Source organism: Ranitomeya variabilis, chromosome 1 (genome assembly GCF_051348905.1).
Source record: "Ranitomeya variabilis isolate aRanVar5 chromosome 1, aRanVar5.hap1, whole genome shotgun sequence".
NCBI lineage: Eukaryota > Metazoa > Chordata > Amphibia > Anura > Dendrobatidae > Ranitomeya > Ranitomeya variabilis.
In genome coordinates this window covers 87,984,325-88,003,239 of record NC_135232.1, presented here as the reverse complement: position 1 = coordinate 88,003,239, position 18,915 = coordinate 87,984,325, and the positions used below count along the sequence as shown (strand labels likewise).

The window sequence follows — 18,915 nt, the reverse complement described above, 5'->3', positions numbered from 1 at the left end:
CAAAAATAAAAATAGATACCAATAAAAGTAAAATTAATTGAGACATCAGTAGTTTAAGTGTTTTTGAATATCCATATTGAATCAGGAGCCCCATATAATGCTCCATACTGTTCATGATGGGCCCATCAGATGCTCCATACAAAATACGTCCCATATAATTCTCCATAGTTTATGATGGGCTCCATAAGATGCTCCATATTAAAATATGCCCCATATAATGCTGCAAAAATGTTGATTATGACCCCATAAGATGCTCCATAGACACATTTGCCCAGTATAATGCTCCACAAATGCGGATTATGGCCCCATAAGATGCTCCATACAGACATTTGCCCCATATAAAGCTGCACAAATGCTGATATATAGATATATATATACTAGCTATTGAACCCGTTCTACGCCCGGGTGGCGAGCATTTATATTGGTATATGGTCTCCATCCTGGTATGTGCTTCTCCCATCTTGCTCTCCCATCCTGTCATGTGCTGCTCCATCCTGCGCCCCATCCTGTCATGTGCTGCTCCATCCTGCATCCCCATCCTGTCATGTGCTGCTCCACCGTGTCATGTGCTGCTCCATCCTGCGCCCCCATCCTGTCATGTGCTGCTCCACCGTGTCATGTGCTGCTCCATCCTGCGCCCCCATCCTGTTATGTGCTGCTCCACCGTGTCATGTGCTGCTCCATCCTGCGCCCCCATCCTGTCATGTGCTCCCATCCTGCACCCCCATCCTATCACGTGCTGCTCCATCCTGCGCCCCATCAGTGCGGGCGGCTGTGCTGAGTGCGGGCGGCTGTGCTGAGTGCGGGCGGCTGTATGTGGCGCGGCTGTGCGTGGTTGTGCTGGGTGCGGGCGGCTGTGCGTGGCTGGGCTGGGTGCGGCGGCTGTGGACGGCTGTGCTGGGTGCAGTGGCTGTGCGTGGCTGTAGGCGGCTGTGCGTGGCTGTGGGCGGCTGTGCTGGGTGCGGCGGCTGTGCTGGGTGCGGCGTGCGGTGGCTGTGCTCGGTGCGGTGGCTGTGGTGGGTGTGGCGGCTGTGGGTGGCTGTGCTGGGTGCGGCGGCTGTGGACGGCTGTGCTGGGTGCGGTGGCTGTGGGCGGCTGTGCGTGGCTGTGGGCGGCTGTGCTGGGTGCGGCGGCTGTGCTGGGTGCGGCGGCTGTGCTGGGTGCGGTGGCTGTGGTGGGTGCGGCGGCTGTGGGTGGCTGTGCTGGGTGCGGCGGCTGTGGACGGCTGTGCTGGGTGCGGTGGCTGTGCTGGGTGCGGCGGCTGTGCTGGGTGCGGTGGCTGTGCTGGGTGCGGCGGCTGTGGGTGGCTGTGCTGGGTGCGGTGGCTGTGTGTGGCTGTGCTGGGTGCGGCGGCTGTGCTGGGTGCGGCGGCTGTGGACGGCTGTACTGGGTGCGGTGGCTGTGCTGGGTGCGTCGGCTGTGGACAGCTGTGCTGGGTGCGGCGGCTGTCGCCACCTGATTCATTTCCGCCGCCATTTTCTTGGTCCTGCTCCCGGAATCGGCGCCTGCGCAGTCCGCAGTTTCCGGCGCCATTTTCTTGAAGACACACTGCAATGTGTCTTCAAGAAAATGGCGCCGGAAAGCGCGGACTGCGCAGGCGCCGATTCCGGGAGCAGGACCAAGAAAATGGCGGCGGAAATTAATCAGGTGGTGTAAGTAACAAATAGCTGTGGCATGAAGTGCCACAGCCTCATGGCACAGCAATTTGTTACTTGCGCTACCTCATTCATTTCCGGCGCCATTTTCTGTGTCCTCCTGGTGCCGGAATCGGCGCCTGCGCAGTCCGCGCTTTCCGGCGCCATTTTCTTGAAGACACACTGCAATGTGTCTTCAATAAAATGGTGCCGGAAAGCGCGGACTGCGCAGGCGCCGATTCCGGGAGCAGGGGGACATTCATGGCCCGGAATCGCGTCGGTGGAACGGGTCAGGTAAGTATACTCACCCTCCACCTCCTGGCTCGTCCCTGCTTCTCCGTTGGAGATCGCGGTGTGCGTTCAGCGCTTACGCATACCGCGATCTCCTGGGAGCGTCGCTCTGTGGGGTCCAGACTGCGCCGGCGCTTGCGCAGTCTATAAAGGCTTCGGACAGAGTGACGCTCCCAGCGCTATATTTTATATATATATATATATATATATATATATATATATATATATATATATATGTATATATGTGTATGTATATGTATATATATATATATATATATATATATATATATATATATATATATATATATATATCTAATATATAATTGCCTAGAATACTACTTCCTGCAATTTGTGCCAACTTCCGTGGCTTTGTCCGGAGCTATTGTCCGGAGCTAATGTCCGTAGCTAATGTCCGGAGATAAGTGACGTCACCAGTGTCCTACACCCAGGCAGAGCACAGTGGCCCCAGGCAGAGCACAGGGGCCCCAGGCAGAACATGGGGCCCCAGGCAGAGCACAGGGGCCCCAGGCAGAGCACAGGGGCCCCAGGCAGCATATGGGGCCCCAGGCAGAGCATAGGGGCCCCAGGCAGCATATGGGGCCCCAGGCAGAGCACAGGGGCCCCAGGCAGCATATGGGGCCCCAGGCAGAGCACACACCAAATCGGAGGCCGAGGGGCCCCGCCAACCAAATCGGAGGCCGAGGAGCCCCGCCCACCAAATCAAAGGCCGAGGGTCCCCGCCCACCAAATCGGAGGCAGAGGGACCCCGCCCACCAAATCGGAGGCCGAGGGTCCCCGCCCACCAAATCGGAGGCCGGTCCCCGCCCACCAAATCGGAGGCCGGTCCCCGCCCACCAAATCGGAGGCTGTTGTGAAATTGGATTTTGGGCTCCCCCGGTGGCCACTGGTGGAATTGAACTGGTGTGCATCATCCCCTCTGTTCACCTGTTTCCATCAGGATGTGGGAGTCGCTATTTAACCTTGCTCCTCTGTCACTTCCATGCCGGTCAACATTGTAATCAGAAGCCTTTCTGTGCATGTTCCTGCTGCTAGACAACTCCCAGCTAAGTTGGACTTTAGTCCTCGTTTGTTTTTGCATTTTGTTCCAGTTCACAGCTGTAGTTTCGTTTCTGTGTCTGGAAAGCTCTTGTGATCTGAAATTGCCACTCTGATGTTATGAGTTAATACTAGAGTCTTAAAGTAATTTCAGGATGGTATTTTGATAGGGTTTTCAGCTGACCATGAAAGTGCCCTTTCTGTCTTCCTGCTATCTAGTAAGCGGACCTCAATTTTGCTAAACCTATTTTCATACTACGTTTGTCATTTCATCTAAATCACCGCCAATATATGTGGGGGCCTCTGTCTGCCTATCGGGGAAATTTCTCTAGAGGTGAGCCAGGACTATATTTTCCTCTGCCAGGATTAGTTAGTCCTCCGGCCGGCGCTGGGCGTCTAGGGATAAAAACGTAGGCAACGCTACCCGGCTACTGTTAGTTGTGCGGCAGGTTTAGTTCATGGTCAGTTTAGTTTCCATCCTTCCAAGAGCTAGTACTTATGTTTGCTGGACTATGTTCTCTTGCCATTGAGAACCATAACAGGAGGCCGAGGGTCCCCACCCACCAAATCGGAGGACGAGGGGCCCCACCAACCAAATCGGATGCCGAGGAGCCCCGCCCACCAAAAGTAAGTGCGCCCCCGGGTGCAAAAGTAAGTGCGCCCCCGGGTGCAAAAGTAAGTGCGCCCCCGGGTGCAAAAGTAAGTGCGCCCCCGGGTGCAAAAGTGCGCCCCCGGGTGCAAAAGTAAGTGCGCCCCCGGGTGCAAAAGTAAGTGCGCCCCCGGGTGCAAAAGTAAGTGCGCCCCCGGGTGCAAAAGTAAGTGCGCCTCCGGGTGCAAAAGTAAGTGCGCCCCCGGGTGCAAAAGTAAGCGCGCCCCCGGCCCCGGGTGCAAAAGTAAGCGCGCCCCCCAGTCCCGTGTGTGAAAAGTGCTGCTGTAAAGCTGGTAGCGCTGTTCAAGCACCATGTATTTCCTTCAGGAAATGCCCATCTAATATATAATTGCCTAGAATACTACTTCCTGCAATTTGTGCCAACTTCCGTGGCTATGTCCGGAGCTAATGTCCGGAGCTAATGTCCGGAGCTAATGTCCGGAGATAAGTGACGTCACCAGTGTCCTACACCCAGGCAGAGCACAGGGGCCCCAGGCAGCATATGGGGCCCCAGGCAGAGCACAGTGGCCCCAGGCAGAGCACAGGGGCCCCAGGCAGCATATGGGGCCCCAGGCAGAGCACAGTGGTCCCAGGCAGAGCACAGGGGCCCCAGGCAGCCTATGGGGCCCCAGGCAGAGCACAGTGGCCCCAGGCAGAGCACAGGGGCCCCAGGCAGCATATGGGGCCCCAGGCAGAGCACAGGGGCCCCAGGCAGCATATGGGGCCCCAGGCAGAGCACAGTGGCCCCAGGCAGAGCACAGGGGCCCCAGGCAGAACATGGGGCCCCAGGCAGAGCACAGGGGCCCCAGGCAGAACATGGGGCCCCAGGCAGAGCACAGGGGCACCAGGCAGAGCACAGGGGCCCCAGGCAGCATATGGGGCCCCAGGCAGAGCACAGGGGCCCCAGGCAGCATATGGGGCCCCAGGCAGAGCACAGTGGCCCCAGGCAGCATATGGGGCCCCAGGCAGAGCACAGGGGCCCCAGGCAGCATATGGGGCCCCAGGCAGAGCACAGTGGTCCCAGGCAGAGCACAGGGGCCCCAGGCAGCTTATGGGGCCCCAGGCAGAGCACAGTGGCCCCAGGCAGAACATGGGGCCCCAGGCAGAGCACAGGGGCCCCAGGCAGAACATGGGGCCCCAGGCAGAGCACAGGGGCCCCAGGCAGAGCAAAGGGGCCCCAGGCAGAGCAAAGGGGCCCCAGGCAGCATATGGGGCCCCAGGCAGCATATGGGGCCCCAGGCAGAGCACAGTGGCCCCAGGCAGAGCACAGGGGCCCCAGGCAGCATATGGGGCCCCAGGCAGAGCACAGTGGTCCCAGGCAGAGCACAGGGGCCCCAGGCAGCCTATGGGGCCCCAGGCAGAGCACAGGGGCCCCAGGCAGCCTATGGGGCCCCAGGCAGAGCACAGGGGCCCCAGGCAGCATATGGGGCCCCAGGCAGAGCACAGGGGCCCCAGGCAGCATATGGGGCCCCAGGCAGAGCACAGGGGCCCCAGGCAGAACATGGGGCCCCAGGCAGAGCACAGGGGCACCAGGCAGCATATGGGGCCCCAGGCAGAGCACAGGGGCCCCAGGCAGCCTATGGGGCCCCAGGCAGAGCACAGGGGCCCCAGGCAGCATATGGGGCCCCAGGCAGAGCACAGTGGCCCCAGGCAGAGCACAGTGGCCCCAGGCAGAACATGGCGCCCCAGGCAGAGCACAGGGGCACCAGGCAGCATATGGGGCCCCAGGCAGAGCACAGGGGCCCCAGGCAGCATATGGGGCCCCAGGCAGAGCACAGCGATATTTTGGACCACTGTGCGGTGTTTCAGACCCCCTGTGTGATGTCTGGGGCCCTGTTCTTAAGTATATTAAAGATTAAAGTAACGTATATTAAAGTATATTATAGATCAAATTTGACACGTTTATGAGCACCATTGAGTGATATACTCAAGAATGACATAATTTTTCAACATTTTATGGTTTCAAACTGTAAACACTCAGTTTTTTTTACTTCAACCAGAAAACCTTAACGGTTCATAAAAAACTTGACTGTTCAGGATATGATAAAAGTCATAGTATTCTGAATCTTTAACTTATAAAGATACCTTTACATGGGGTGATTATTGGTTCCAGAGAGGCTTTCGGCCGATAATCGTACACATGGCTGGTGACAGGACAATACAATATAAACGTTCAAAGGTAAACACTGATAACATTAAAATCTAATATATAATTGCCTAGAATACTACTTCCGGCAATTAGTGCCAACTTCCGTGGCTTTGTCCGGAGATAATGTCCGGAGATAAGTGACGTCACCAGCGTCCTACACCCGCTCAGGGTGGACAAAGATATATGCCTTCGTGGTGCGCGGCACTTTTCTGATTGGTTGCCGCCTGCCGCGAGCGACCAATCAGAAATGTGCCGTACTGTCAAGAATTGTCAAGAGCTGGTGAGTGCAGCCATTTTTTGTTCTTTCTTACTATTATTTATTAATTGTATTATTCTTACATTTGAATAAATAAAGTATATATGGATTCTAGACTCCCGGTTCTTTAGAATCGGGCTGCCATCTAGTATATATATAATTGTCTAGGGGGTACTTCCGTCTTTCTGTCCTCAACTTCCGTCACGGAAATTCCGTGTCGCTGATTGGTCTCGCCAGCTGCCTGTCATGGCTGCCGTGACCAATCAGCGACGGGCACACAGTCCAATTAGTCCCTCCCTACTCCCCGCAGTCAGTGCCCGGCGCCCGTATACTCCCCTCCACTCACACAGGGTTAATGCCAGCGGTAACGTACCGCGCTATGCCGCGGGTAACGTTACCGCTGCTATTAACTCTGTGTGTCCCAAAATTTTTACTATTGATGCTGCCTATGCCTCGCGAGACCGCTAAGTCATCTGGGTAATTTCGCAATGCATCCTGGGAACGGAAGATGGCGGCAGCCGCGCGCATAGGGACAGCTACGCTGGATCCCAGGGGGTGAGTATATAACTATTTTTTGTTTTAATTATCTTTTTTTAACACGGATATGTGCCCACACTGCTATATACTACCTGGCCAGTGTTATATACTACGTGGGCAGCGTTATATACCGCGTGGGCAGTGTTATATACCGCGCGGGCTGCGTTATATACCGCGTGGGCTGCTATATACTATGTGGGCTGTTATATACCGCGTGGGCTGCGTTATATACCGCGTGGCTGCTATATACAGTACTACGTGGCCAGTGTTATATACTACGTGGGCAGCGTTATATACCGCGTGGGCAGTGTTATATACCGCGCGGGCTGCGTTATATACCGCGTGGGCTGCTATATACTATGTGGGCTGTTATATACCGCATGGGCTGCGTTATATACCGCGTGGCTGCTATATACTACGTGGCTGCTATATACTACGTGGCCAGAGTAAGGCTACGTTCACAACGCAAACAAAAATGCAACAAAACGCACGCTAAAACGCTGCGTTTTGCGACGCATGCGTCCTTTTTTGCCGAAAGTTGGACACAAAGAAAATGCAACTTGCTGCGTTTTCTGCGCCCGCTTGCGGCCAAGAAAACGCATGCATCGCAAAACGCAGCACAACGCATGTCCATGCGCCCCCATGTTAAATATAGGGGCGCATGACGCATGCGGCGACGCTGCGGCACCCGACGCTGCGGCGCCGAACGCTAATGTGAACGTAGACTTAGATACTATGTGGGCTGTGTTATGTACTGCGTGGCCTGTGCTATATATTACGTCGCCTGTGTTATATACTGCGTGGCTGCTATATACTATTTGGGCTGTGTTACATACTGCGTGGCCACTGTTATATATTGCGTGGCCTGTATTAACGCATCGGGTATTCTACAATATGCATGTATATGGCAGCCACATAGTATATAGCACAGGCCACGTAGTATTTGTCTGCTATATACTACATTGCTCCTATATACTACGTGGCCTGTGCTATATACTATGTGGCTGCTATGTACATACATACATACATATTCTAGAATACCCGATGCGTTAGAATCGGGCCACCATCTATTGGCCCCATAAGATGCTCCATAGACACATTTGCTCAGTATAATGCTCCACAAATGCGGATTATGGCCCCATAAGATGCTCCATAGAGATATTTGCCCCATATAATGCTGCACATTGCACCATACAGATATTTGCCCCATATAATGCTGCACATGGCCCCATAAGATGCTCCACAGAGATATTTGCCCCATATGCTGTTGCTGCGATTAAAAAAATAAAAAATTACATATTCACCTCTCAGGCCCCCGGCACTTGCTATATTCACCTGCTCCCTGTTCCACCGATGGGCGCCGCTGTGTCTTCCCCGTCCTCTGCACTGACTGTTCAGGTAGAGGGCGGCGCGCACTAATCGCGTCATCGCGCCCCCTGACCTGAGCGTCACTACAGAGGACGGGGAAGACGCAGCGGCACCAACGGTGGAACGGTGAGCAGGTTAATATAGCGCACTGCGTTATACTTACCTGCTCCTGGCGCGGTCCCTGCACATCTGCTCCCCGGCGCCAGCAGCTTCTTCCTGTAGTGAACGGTCACATGGTACCGCTCATTACAGTAATGAATATGCGGCACCACCCCTATGGGAGTGGAGTTGGGTCCATATTCATTATTGTAATGAGCGGTACCATGTGACTGCTCACTACAGGAAGAAGCTGCAGGCACCGGGGAATAGAGGTGCAGGGACCACGCCAGGAGGTGAGTATTATTACCCAGCTGCCGCTCCACCTCCCCTGCCGACCCCTGGGTTTGACTCGAGTATAAGCCGAGAGGGGCAATTTCAGCCTAAAAAAATGGGCTGAAATTCTCGGCTTATACTCGAGTATATACGGTATTTTCCCCCAGTCATTTCTACAATGCATTAATCATTCACACAAAAAGTGCTCAAATCTGTCTACACGTCTGTCTTCTATAAGGGTTCAAATTACAAATGCTGTCTATAGAAGTTGATGGAGAAGCAGAAGGGAGAAATAAGAACAGCACACAAAAAGTTGTTGCAGCATCTCGTGAATAGTGCCTGTTTGGGGCGAGGAAATTGCAAAATGTAGGATACATAATGACCAGAGTTCTACGCACAACAGTTTATTCTGAAATGTGGGACGTGCACCTTCTGTTTCACAGTCATCAGAGACCAGAACCAGCGATATAAGGATTCATAGAATCAGACCGCTGCAGACCTGTCGATTCTAGCTGCTTTCTCATAATTTCAAAGCAATCGGTGGGGGTCTTGGCACCCCCACCATGTTAGAGGTTTGTTAAATTGAGAGTTTCTCTTTAAAAGTTATTACTGGACTCGCTGGGGTGTGCAGGATACGGTATACAGAGTCTGCTCTCTAATTAGGATTCTGCTCAGTCGCACGGATAAATTCCCAGTAGATAAGTGACAGATTTTGGCATATTTTACAAGTACGGTAATTCATTCAGCCTGAGCACATATGTACATAGTTTTATTTGCATCTTTAAAAATAAAATAATCTGTAGTTTTTAATCATTACCTCAACTTTGTCTGGTTACTCTGTGTAGAGGTTGGGATAGCAGCGGTATGACAAAGCAAATGGGCTTGTGTGGGCACGTAGATGGGGAGCATTATGGCTGGCTTCTCGGTCCTTAGTCTGGATTCACAATTGAGGGGGTTTTTTTATATACAACTGAGGCCAAGATCACAAGAACCCGTGCAATGATCTGCAATACATAAATATTTTGTGGGCCAAGTAGTCCGGTATTCCCAGCCCTAGTGGAATATGTATAGCCCAATATTCAACACGTGAGAGTAGGGAGAAATGTCATCCTTTATTGTCTGTTGATGTGGTTGTGTTTTAGTTCGTGTCCTTGCGGTCTGTGAACAAGAACACTAAGAACTAGTACAGACTTAAGGCCCCGTCTCACACAGCGACGCTGCAGCGATACAGACAACGATGCTGATCGCTGCAGCGTCGCTGTTTTGTCGCTGTGTGGTCGCTGGGGAGCTGTCACACAGACAGCTCTCTCCAGCGACCAACGATCAGGGGAACGACTTCGGCATCGTTGAAACTGTCTTCAACGATGCCGAAGTCCCCCTGCAGCACCCGGGTAACCAGGGTAAACATCGGGTTACTAAGCGCAGGGCCGCGCTTAGTAACCCGATGTTTACCCTGGTTACCAAAAAAAACAAACAGTACATACTCGCCTTTCGGTGTCCCTTGCCGTCTGCTTCCTGCTCTGACTGAGCCGCCGTACAGTGAGAGCAGAGCGCAGCGGTGACGTCACTGCTGTGCTGTGCTCTCACTGTACGGCGGCTCAGTCAGAGCAGGAAGCAGACGGCAAGGGACCTGACGGACATCAGATGGTGAGTATGTACTGTTTGGTTTTTTTTACATTTACGCTGGTAACCAGGGTAAACATCGGGTTACTAAGCGCGGCCCTGCGCTTAGTAACCCGATGTTTACCCTGGTTACCAGTGAAGACATCGCTGGATCGGTGTCACACACACCGATTCAGCGATGTCAGCGGGACCTCAACGACCAAAAAAAGGTCCAGGCCATTCCGACACGACCAGCGATCTCGCAGCAGGGGCCTGATCGCTGGTACGTGTCACACATAGCGAGATCGCTACTGACGTCGCTGTTGCGTCACAAAACTTGTGACTCAGCAGCGATCTCGCTAGCGATCTCGCTATGTGAGACGGGGCCTTTAGTCCTGCTGAGAAATACAATTGTGCTCATCCTAAGCAATGCTCTGGCCTGCAGACTGAAACCTGGGGGAAAACTACCACTGAGAATTGTGCTGCAACGTGAGGAAGCATGACTGCCAAACGTTTCATTGCTTAAACCTGTGTGATTATATGTAGCGTAATATGATCGCAGATCGCCATCTGACCCTGTTTTCAGCGCTGCTCCATTCCTCTTCTGGGTAACTCAGTGGCCATTCTGACCCGACGGATTGCACTGTGTGTTAGCCGGAAGTCACTTTTACAATGTAGGCTCCATGAAAACCTACACTGTAACGACCGAATAACAGTTACGTGACTCAGAAGAAAACCTGAGTGGTGCTGGAGATTGGGAAGACCGCGATCAGTGAGTACATTACCACACTTACTGGATATCCACCCAATAAACAGGTTAGTGGGAAAGCTTCTCTATTTGGTCGGTTCCACATTTGTGAAACACCGTGCTTGCTTAGGTCGGAATACTTAACCCAACCATCGCGGCTCCTGGCCTGAGCTGCCTGCCTTATATATTCCTGTACCTCTGTTGAGACCTGACAATCAAGCCTGGTATTCCGACCAAGTAAGGGCCGAGTTTCCAGATGTGTGAAACCAGCTTTCTACAGTGCTCTACACAGAATAGTGTGTATTCGTTTCCATCTGAAAAACAGGATTATAATGGATCCCCGTGATGTGGCCACTTTGGACTCCTGTTTAGCCTCTCTTTTGGCAGTTTATCTTTTAGGCATGGTCTCTTTTATGTTTGCCTAGTGACAGACACTGTCGGAAGTGGCTCCGTCTGAATCTAGTTTTTCTAAGGATTCACAGGGAAATCTGATGGTGCTCAGCGTACAGCACTGCATAAACGTCAACCCTGCCTTATTTCATCCCATGAAGCATTGCGTAGCCTGGATACAATTGTAGACACTTGTCAGATAAGAGCAGCCATTAGTTTGGAACTGGTTTATGGAAAAACTGCTCGTACACACGAGACAGACATTTATCTGCAGATCAGAATATCCAGCCTAGTTATAGGCTCCTATTCACATTACATAAAAGACACTCAAACACTCCGATTTCGGTAGGTGTGGCTCTCCTGACTCTTACCCAACTGATGTAAAAAAAGAGAAGCCGCGGAGCAATGTGTTTGGCAGCAGCTTTCATCCTCTCTGCCCATTGATAGCGAATGAACGTTCAAACCTGTGAATGACCAGTGACCAGCTTTCACCGATAATCTTTTGTGTGTGGCCACCAGAGCCAGTCAGAAGATCTGATCTGCCAATGGTCTGCAGCTAAATATCTCAAGTCTATGGCCAGCTTACAACTGTTTTCATTCTCCATCAGCAAATACTGTATCTAAAAATAAGAGAACCAACAAGGGACGGAAAGGATGTATTTTGCATAGTTACAGCACTCGGGGGGGGGGGTCATACATCTAAGATAATTATTGGTCGGACAAGAATGACCTCCCGGATGGATGATAAGGGTATGATAGCTGGGGTATGACTTACGACCTCACTGATTATGACAACTGGGGTTCCAAAGCCCCCTGTGTGAATGGTGCAGAGGTAAGCATGTGTGACCACACTCCCATAGACAATAAATGGAGCGTAGGTCTTTTATTCTGCATTTTCTTCCATATTGTTTACCATATTTTTGAAGCCCCTTTAGTTGAGCTACTGCTCTCTTGGGAATAGATTCAAGAAAGAAACTAAAGCATCAAAAAAGAGAACCCTCAGAGATAATGTAGACTTTCAAAAACAAGCCCTAATATCATGTGTTCCTACTACTTTTTCTGTGGGTTCCATGATCCAGGCACAAATGTATTTGCGGTGCTGGTTGGTTCCTCAGTTGGGGTTGATTTTTCGTACACTGGAGCAGAAGCATGTCCTTTGATCTGAGTTCTCACGGACTCAACTGCATGTTTGCCTTCGGCGTGTGACATGGCATCGTCGATCTTCAAAAGTTGCTCTCCTTTGGCGCTTATTTCCTTCCTTAACTGTTCATTCTTGAGGATTTCCTGAAATGGAAAAATTCAATAGATAAGATTCTGGACATTATGTAGGTGACGTATTCGGTCAGGTTGGATCTGATCTGGTCATATAAATGGTGGAAAGGATTTCCTTAAGGTTCTAGTGGACAGGATCCCTGTGGTGAGATCGAATATCTGTAAAGGTGAAACAGTCTCCAGACTTCTGCCTAAAAATTACCCTGACCATCTCCTTATCTGTGTGTGTCACATTAACCCGTCTAGTCAATGATTTCCAAAGACAGACCCTGGAAGAAGTTGAATCAAGAAGCCATCTGGTACATCACTCTCCTATCCTCAATTTCTTATATTTCAGAAAAGCTTGCTTCCTGTGGTTGTTAACCTCTTTACCCCCAAGGGTGGTTTGCACGTTAATGACCTGGCCAATTTTTACAATTCTGACCACTGTCCCTTTATGAGGTTATAACTTTGGAACGCTTCAACGGATCCTGATGATTCTGACATTGTTTTCTCATGATATATTGTACTTCATGGCAGTGGTAAAATTTCTTTGATATTATCTGCATTTATTTGTGAAAAAAACAGAAATTTGGAGAAAATTTTGCAATTTTCCAACTTTGAATTTTTATGCCCTTAAATCACAGAGATATGTCACACAAAATACTGAGTAAGTAACATTTCCCACGTGTCTACTTTACATCAGCACAATTTTGGAACCAAAATTTTTTTTTGTTAGGGAGTTATAAGGGTTAAAAGTTAACCAGCAATTTCTAATTTTTACAACACCATTTTTTTTTTTAGGAACCACATCACATTTGAAGTCATTTTGAGGGGTCTATATGATAGAAAATAATCAAGTGTGACACCATTCTAAAAACTGCTCCCCTCAAGGTGCTCAAAACCACATTCAAAAAGTTTATTAATCATTCAGGTGTTTCACAGGAATTTTTGGAATGTTTAAAAAAAAATAAAATTAACATTTAACTTTTTTTTCACAAAAAATGTACTTCATCTCCAATTTGTTTTATTCTACCAAGAGTAACAGGAGAAAATGGACCCCAAAAGTTGTACAATTTGTCCTGAGTACGTCGATACCCCATATGTGGGGGTAAACCACTGTTTGGGCGCATGGCAGAGCTCGGAAGGAAAGGAGCGCCGTTTGACTTTTCAATACAAAATTGACTGCAATTGAGGTGGGATGCAATTTCGCGTTTGGAGAGCCCCTGAAGTGCCTAAACATTGAAACCCCCCACAAGTGACACCATTTTGGAAAGTAGACCCCCTAATGAACTTATCTAGATGTGTTGTTAGAGCTTTGAACCCCCAAGTGTTTCATTACAGTTTATAACGCAGAGCCGTGAAAATAAAAAATATTTTTTTTCCCACAAAAAGGGTTTTTCAGCCCCCCAAATTTTTATTTTCCCAAGAGAAACAAGAGAAATTGGACCCCAAAAGTTGTTGTCCAATTTGTCCTGAGTACGCCGATACCCCATATGTTGGGGTAAACCCCTGTTTGGGCGCACCGGAGAGCTCGGAAGGGAAGAGCACTGTTTTAATTTTTCAACGCAGAATTGGCTGGAATTGAGATCGGACGCCATGTCGCGTTTGGAGAGCCCTTGATATGCCTAAACAGTTGAAACCCCCAATTCTAACTGAAACCCTAACCCAAACACACCCCTAACCCAAACACACCCCTAACCCGAACATGCTCCTTATCCCAACCACACCCCTAACCTCAACACACCCCTAACCCTAATCCCAACCCTAACCACACCCCTAAATCCAACACACCCCTAACACTAATCCCAACCATAACCCTAACCACACCCCTAACCCTCACACACCCCTAACCTTAATCCCAACCGTAAATGTAATCCAAACCCTAACTTTAGCCCCAACCCTAACCCTAACTTTAGCCCCAACCCTAACCCTAGCCCCAACCCTAGCCCTAACCCTAACGGGAAAATGGAAATATATACATTTTTTTAATTTTATTATTTTTCCCTAACTAAGGGGGTGATGAAGGGGGGTTTGATTTACTTTTATAGCGGGTTTTTTAGCAGATTTTTATGATTGGCAGCTGTCACACGCCAAAAGACGCTTTTTATTGCAGAAAATAGTTTTTGCATCTCCACATTGTGAGATCTATAATTTTTTCATATTTTTGTGCACAGAGTCATGTGAGGTCTTGTTTTTTGCGGCACGAGTTGACGTTTTTATTGGTACCATGTTTGGGCATGTGACATTTTTGATCGCTTGTTATTCCGATTTTTGTGAGGCAGAATGACCAAAAACCAGCTGGGGGGGGGGGGGGGAGCGTTTATACCGTTCCACGTTTCGTAAAATTGATAAAGCAGTTTTATTCTTCGGGTCAGTACGATTACAGCGATACCTCATTTATATCATTTTTTTATGTTTTGGCGCTTTTATACGATAAAAACTATTATATAAAAAATTCTTTTTGCATCGATTTATTCTGAGGACTATAACTTTTTTATTTTTTTGCTGATGATGCTGTATGGCGGCTCGTTTTTTGCGGGACAAGATGAAGTTTTCAGCGGTACCATGGTTATTTATATCCGTCTTTTTGATCGCGTGTTATTCCACTTTTTGTTTGGCGGTATGATAATAAAGCGTTGTTTTTTTGCCTCTTTTTTTTACGGTGTTCACTGAAGGGGTTAACTAATGGGACAGTTTTATAGGTCGGGTCGTTACGGACACAGCGATACTCAATATGTGTACTTTTGTTGTTTTTTTTATTTAGATAAAGAAATGTATTTATGGGAACAATATATTTTTTTCTTTATTGAGGAATTTTATTTTATTTTTTTACACATCTGAACATTTTTTTTTTCTTCACACTATAACATTGCCCCGGGGTAGGGGGGGGGGCATCATGTTATAGGATCAGATCGCTGATCTGACACTTTGCAGAGCATTGTGTTAGATCAGCGATATGACAGGCAGGGCTGCAGGCTTACCAGTGCCTGCTCTGAGCAGGCGCTGGTAAACCACCTCTCTGCAGGACCCGGAAGCAGTCCCGAGGCCATTTTGGATCCGGGGACTACAGGGAGAAGGAGGTAGGAGACCCTCAGAGCAACGCGAGCACATCGCGTTGCTCCGAGGATCTCAGGGAAGCACGCAGAGAGCCCCCTCCCTGAGCGATGCTTCCCTATACCGCCGGAACACTGCGATCATGTTTGATTGCGGTGTTTCAGGGGTTAATGTGACCGCTCCTGGCACTTAGTGCCAGATGTCAGCTGCGATAGTCAGCTGACACCCGGCCGCGAACCGCCGCGCTCCCCCCGTAAGTATCTCACTACAGAATACTGATAAGAATAGGAAATTCCTACTAGACCTCACCAAGAAACATAGAAACTGGACATTTCATCCCCGCAAAAAAAAAAATCAGCAACGTCAGGAGCTAGGTTTACGAGTGTGTTATTTGCAAGTCCTAAATAAAAACAGGCAGGACAGCTGAGGACTCGTAGTTGTGCAGCCATACACTACATGAGATGCACTTAGGCCGCTGCGGGAGGATCTGCTCAGGACAACAAAGGCCATCCAAGTAACGTTCTCCCAAAAGCTGCATATCCTTTGTGCTCCTGCCAGCGGAGATGGAAACCGTTGCCAAATCAATGTCAGCCCTAATTCATTCTAATTCAATTTCTGAGCAAACATCCTTTGATCAATTGTAATAATTGAAATGTTACTGTGTTTGGATTCTCAGAAACACATTGTAGTCCATACTCCCTTCTGTATTTTTCACTGCCTTCATATGGACCAGATTGGGCTGAAAAGTCCTAGGGGCTTGGGACAGTCAGCAGCTTGTTTTACTCAGGAAAATAATACATAGATCGAACAGTGTGTAAGGGGCTTATTTGTATCGGGTTAAGGGGGCTGATAACACCCGGCCGACTGTTCCAGAGAAATACAAGCAGCTGCACACGCACTGGTTCATCCATGTCTGTTGGTAAGCACCGATGACATCTCCGATCCACTCTGGGGAAGTCTAGAAGGACGGGAGGGGCCTGGCTGTCCACAACTAGAAATCTTAGCAGGATTGTGTCCGAATTTCAGAGGCTGAAGAAAAGCAATGCAGCTGCCTCGCCATGGATGTAGCACCATTGTAGCCATCATGATGGATTATTGGCCATCCCCCAAGTCATATAGTCTTTTCTACAGTTGCATCCAGGATCTACAGGGTTAGTAGAGCTTACAGGAGCAGCAACATCTGAGCTTTGCATATATACTGATACATTGTGACAAGCCCAGCAGCTGTGTGGGCAGGAAGAGGCCAGAACCCATTATTAACTCCTTACTGAAAACTCCAAATATTTCCATTTATATCGAGCACAAAGGAGACTTGATTCATATAGAAACATCTCAGTAAATGACATTTTATTATGCCATGAATGAAGCGCTAGGTTGTGCATGTGAGGAGGACGTGAAGATTTCACCTTTTTATGTTTTTATGCAACAACTTCTTTTCAAATTGACCACTGTGTATACCTCCTGGGTAGTGGCACCTAACTACAAGTCTACCTTACGGGATTACCCATCTTAGAGGACATTTTTCTTAATTGTTTAAATGCATGCATTTACAGTTAAAAGTTATGTTTGCAATAGGGTTTCATTAAAAATGTTGCACCGTTTTGCTTTCACAGGCGCTAGGTTTCCTGGCACACTGAACTTTGATGTGGTCTGTCGTCATAAATCAGAAAAAGGCCTCATTCAGACCTGAGGGTTTTTATGAGAAAAAAATGGACCAAGTTTTCATCACAGTTTCATTAATTAATTTCACGGATGAGAAAAAAAGTAAAACATTTCTCCACCTTTTCCCATCTGTCAGTAAAAAAACGGGTGGCATCCGAGTGCGGTCAGATTTTTTTCACTGACCCGTAGACTCGCATTGCTGATTTGGATTAGACACTAGGATCAATATTGGATACGTCTCCGAGATTTTAAAAATCTGAAATGTGAACTACCCCACAGACTGTCAAAGATACGAGTGTTATCCGTGAAAAAAACGGACATGTGAATGAGGCCAAAGACAGATAAGAGTCACAAACTCTCCGTCACACCGGGATTACCGATGGATTTTCGGTAAACTCTTTCTGCAGCACAATTTTTAATTAAACCAAATTGCAAAAATTATTTCTAGCCCCAATTAGATGCATTTACCGGTAAGTATTCAAAATAGTTTGCAGAAGTCCTCAAATCGTATATATCGCAGTACAAGATTTATTCTCACATTTGACTTTTTATAGTGTTTTTGCAATTTTTTGGGGGGGTCAGGGATCACTTCACCTAACAATGTTTTGGTAGTCCTACTGTATACATTACAGCCAAGGTCTAGGTAACAATCTGCCTGATGAAGACACCGGTCCGTCGTCGTAACGTTTTGCACAAACTTGTAACTTTCCACTTTATGCCCGTTTGTTGTTTTTATACATTTTGAGCACTTTTAGTGTCATTTTCCTACATCCCGCTGACTCCGCTTTGTATTCCATCTGGACTTCGAAAACCAGAAGCGCCAACGGCTCAGGATTTCTTCCGTTCTTCAGGTCTAATACACGGTTTGATTTCGAGATGACCACTTTGGCAAAGCTGTACTAACCGCTGTGACGCCATCTCGGATGTAGATTTCTGATGTTTTGGGGACATGTAGTATAGAAGTACAGGAAACAGAGGCCTTATAAGATACCTGATTCAGACTAATCCTCGTGATTGTAGGTGCTGAAATTTCAGCTTCAGAGAGAAACAGGGTTTTTGTTTTCGGAAATGTATAGAATTATAGCAAAAGGTTGCAAAAACCACCTCATGGCAGAGAAAAAAAAAAAAGATAAGAAAGGAAACGCATACGGAGCAAACGTTGCATGTAATTATCCAGGATCCCTGACCGCTCATGAAAGTAATACCCCATCACCAGCGCCGGACACAATCACATCTGACACACAGAACATTTCTGCGAGCAGACCACGGTGCCAGCCAATATCCAGCTACATTGCCGTTTAATTTTTTGGCATCGGCATCAAAGTATTCTGGCATATGCCGGGTGAACAGTTGGCTCCCGTTATCTATTTCACTTTGTTCAATGCGAGCGACTAGATTTGGTCGGGATAAAGACTAATTTCTAATTACTCTTCATCTCATTCAGATAAGATTAGAGCGGAGGTGAGAAACAAGCGAGGATGTTACAAAGGGCCCCGATGTGCTGACACTGCCGCACTTGTAGGTTACAATACAATGTGGAAAGAGACTAAAGTAACATTACATAGTAATGACTGGCATGGCCAAGGCAGCCGCTATAGGAACTACATGTCAGTAATGATGGGGGTGGGGAAACTGCCCCAAAAAGGACAGAAAAACCCAAAATCATAAAGATTGTCCAGTTTGATATTCTAAGAAGGCCACTGGCCATTAAGAATTGCTAAAATAACTATCTTTATATAGGATATACTGTTGCTAGAAAAAGTGCAGACCATTACTTTTAACATCTTGAAAACCTATATGGAAAGCACAGCGGCTCAGTGGTTAGCATTGTACTATATACTGTATGGGCAGCATATTGGCTCAGTGGTTAGCACTAATATATATGGGCAGCAC

At 48.5% G+C, this 18,915-nt stretch overlaps 1 protein-coding gene across 2 annotated transcripts in view; it reads right to left on the bottom strand.

The window, feature by feature from the left end:
• Nucleotides 1-18,915, bottom strand: part of NDUFAF2 (NADH:ubiquinone oxidoreductase complex assembly factor 2) — a 221,427-nt gene that overhangs the window by 72,698 nt on the left and 129,814 nt on the right. Inside the window, exon 4 of one of the 2 annotated variants that reach the window (XM_077285919.1) lies at nt 12,104-12,336. In XM_077285919.1, the coding sequence (XP_077142034.1) occupies nt 12,104-12,336 (233 nt within the window). Of the gene's footprint in view, nt 1-11,920; nt 12,337-18,915 lie in introns of those variants that run through there. The other variant, XM_077285908.1, reaches the window with a different exon arrangement.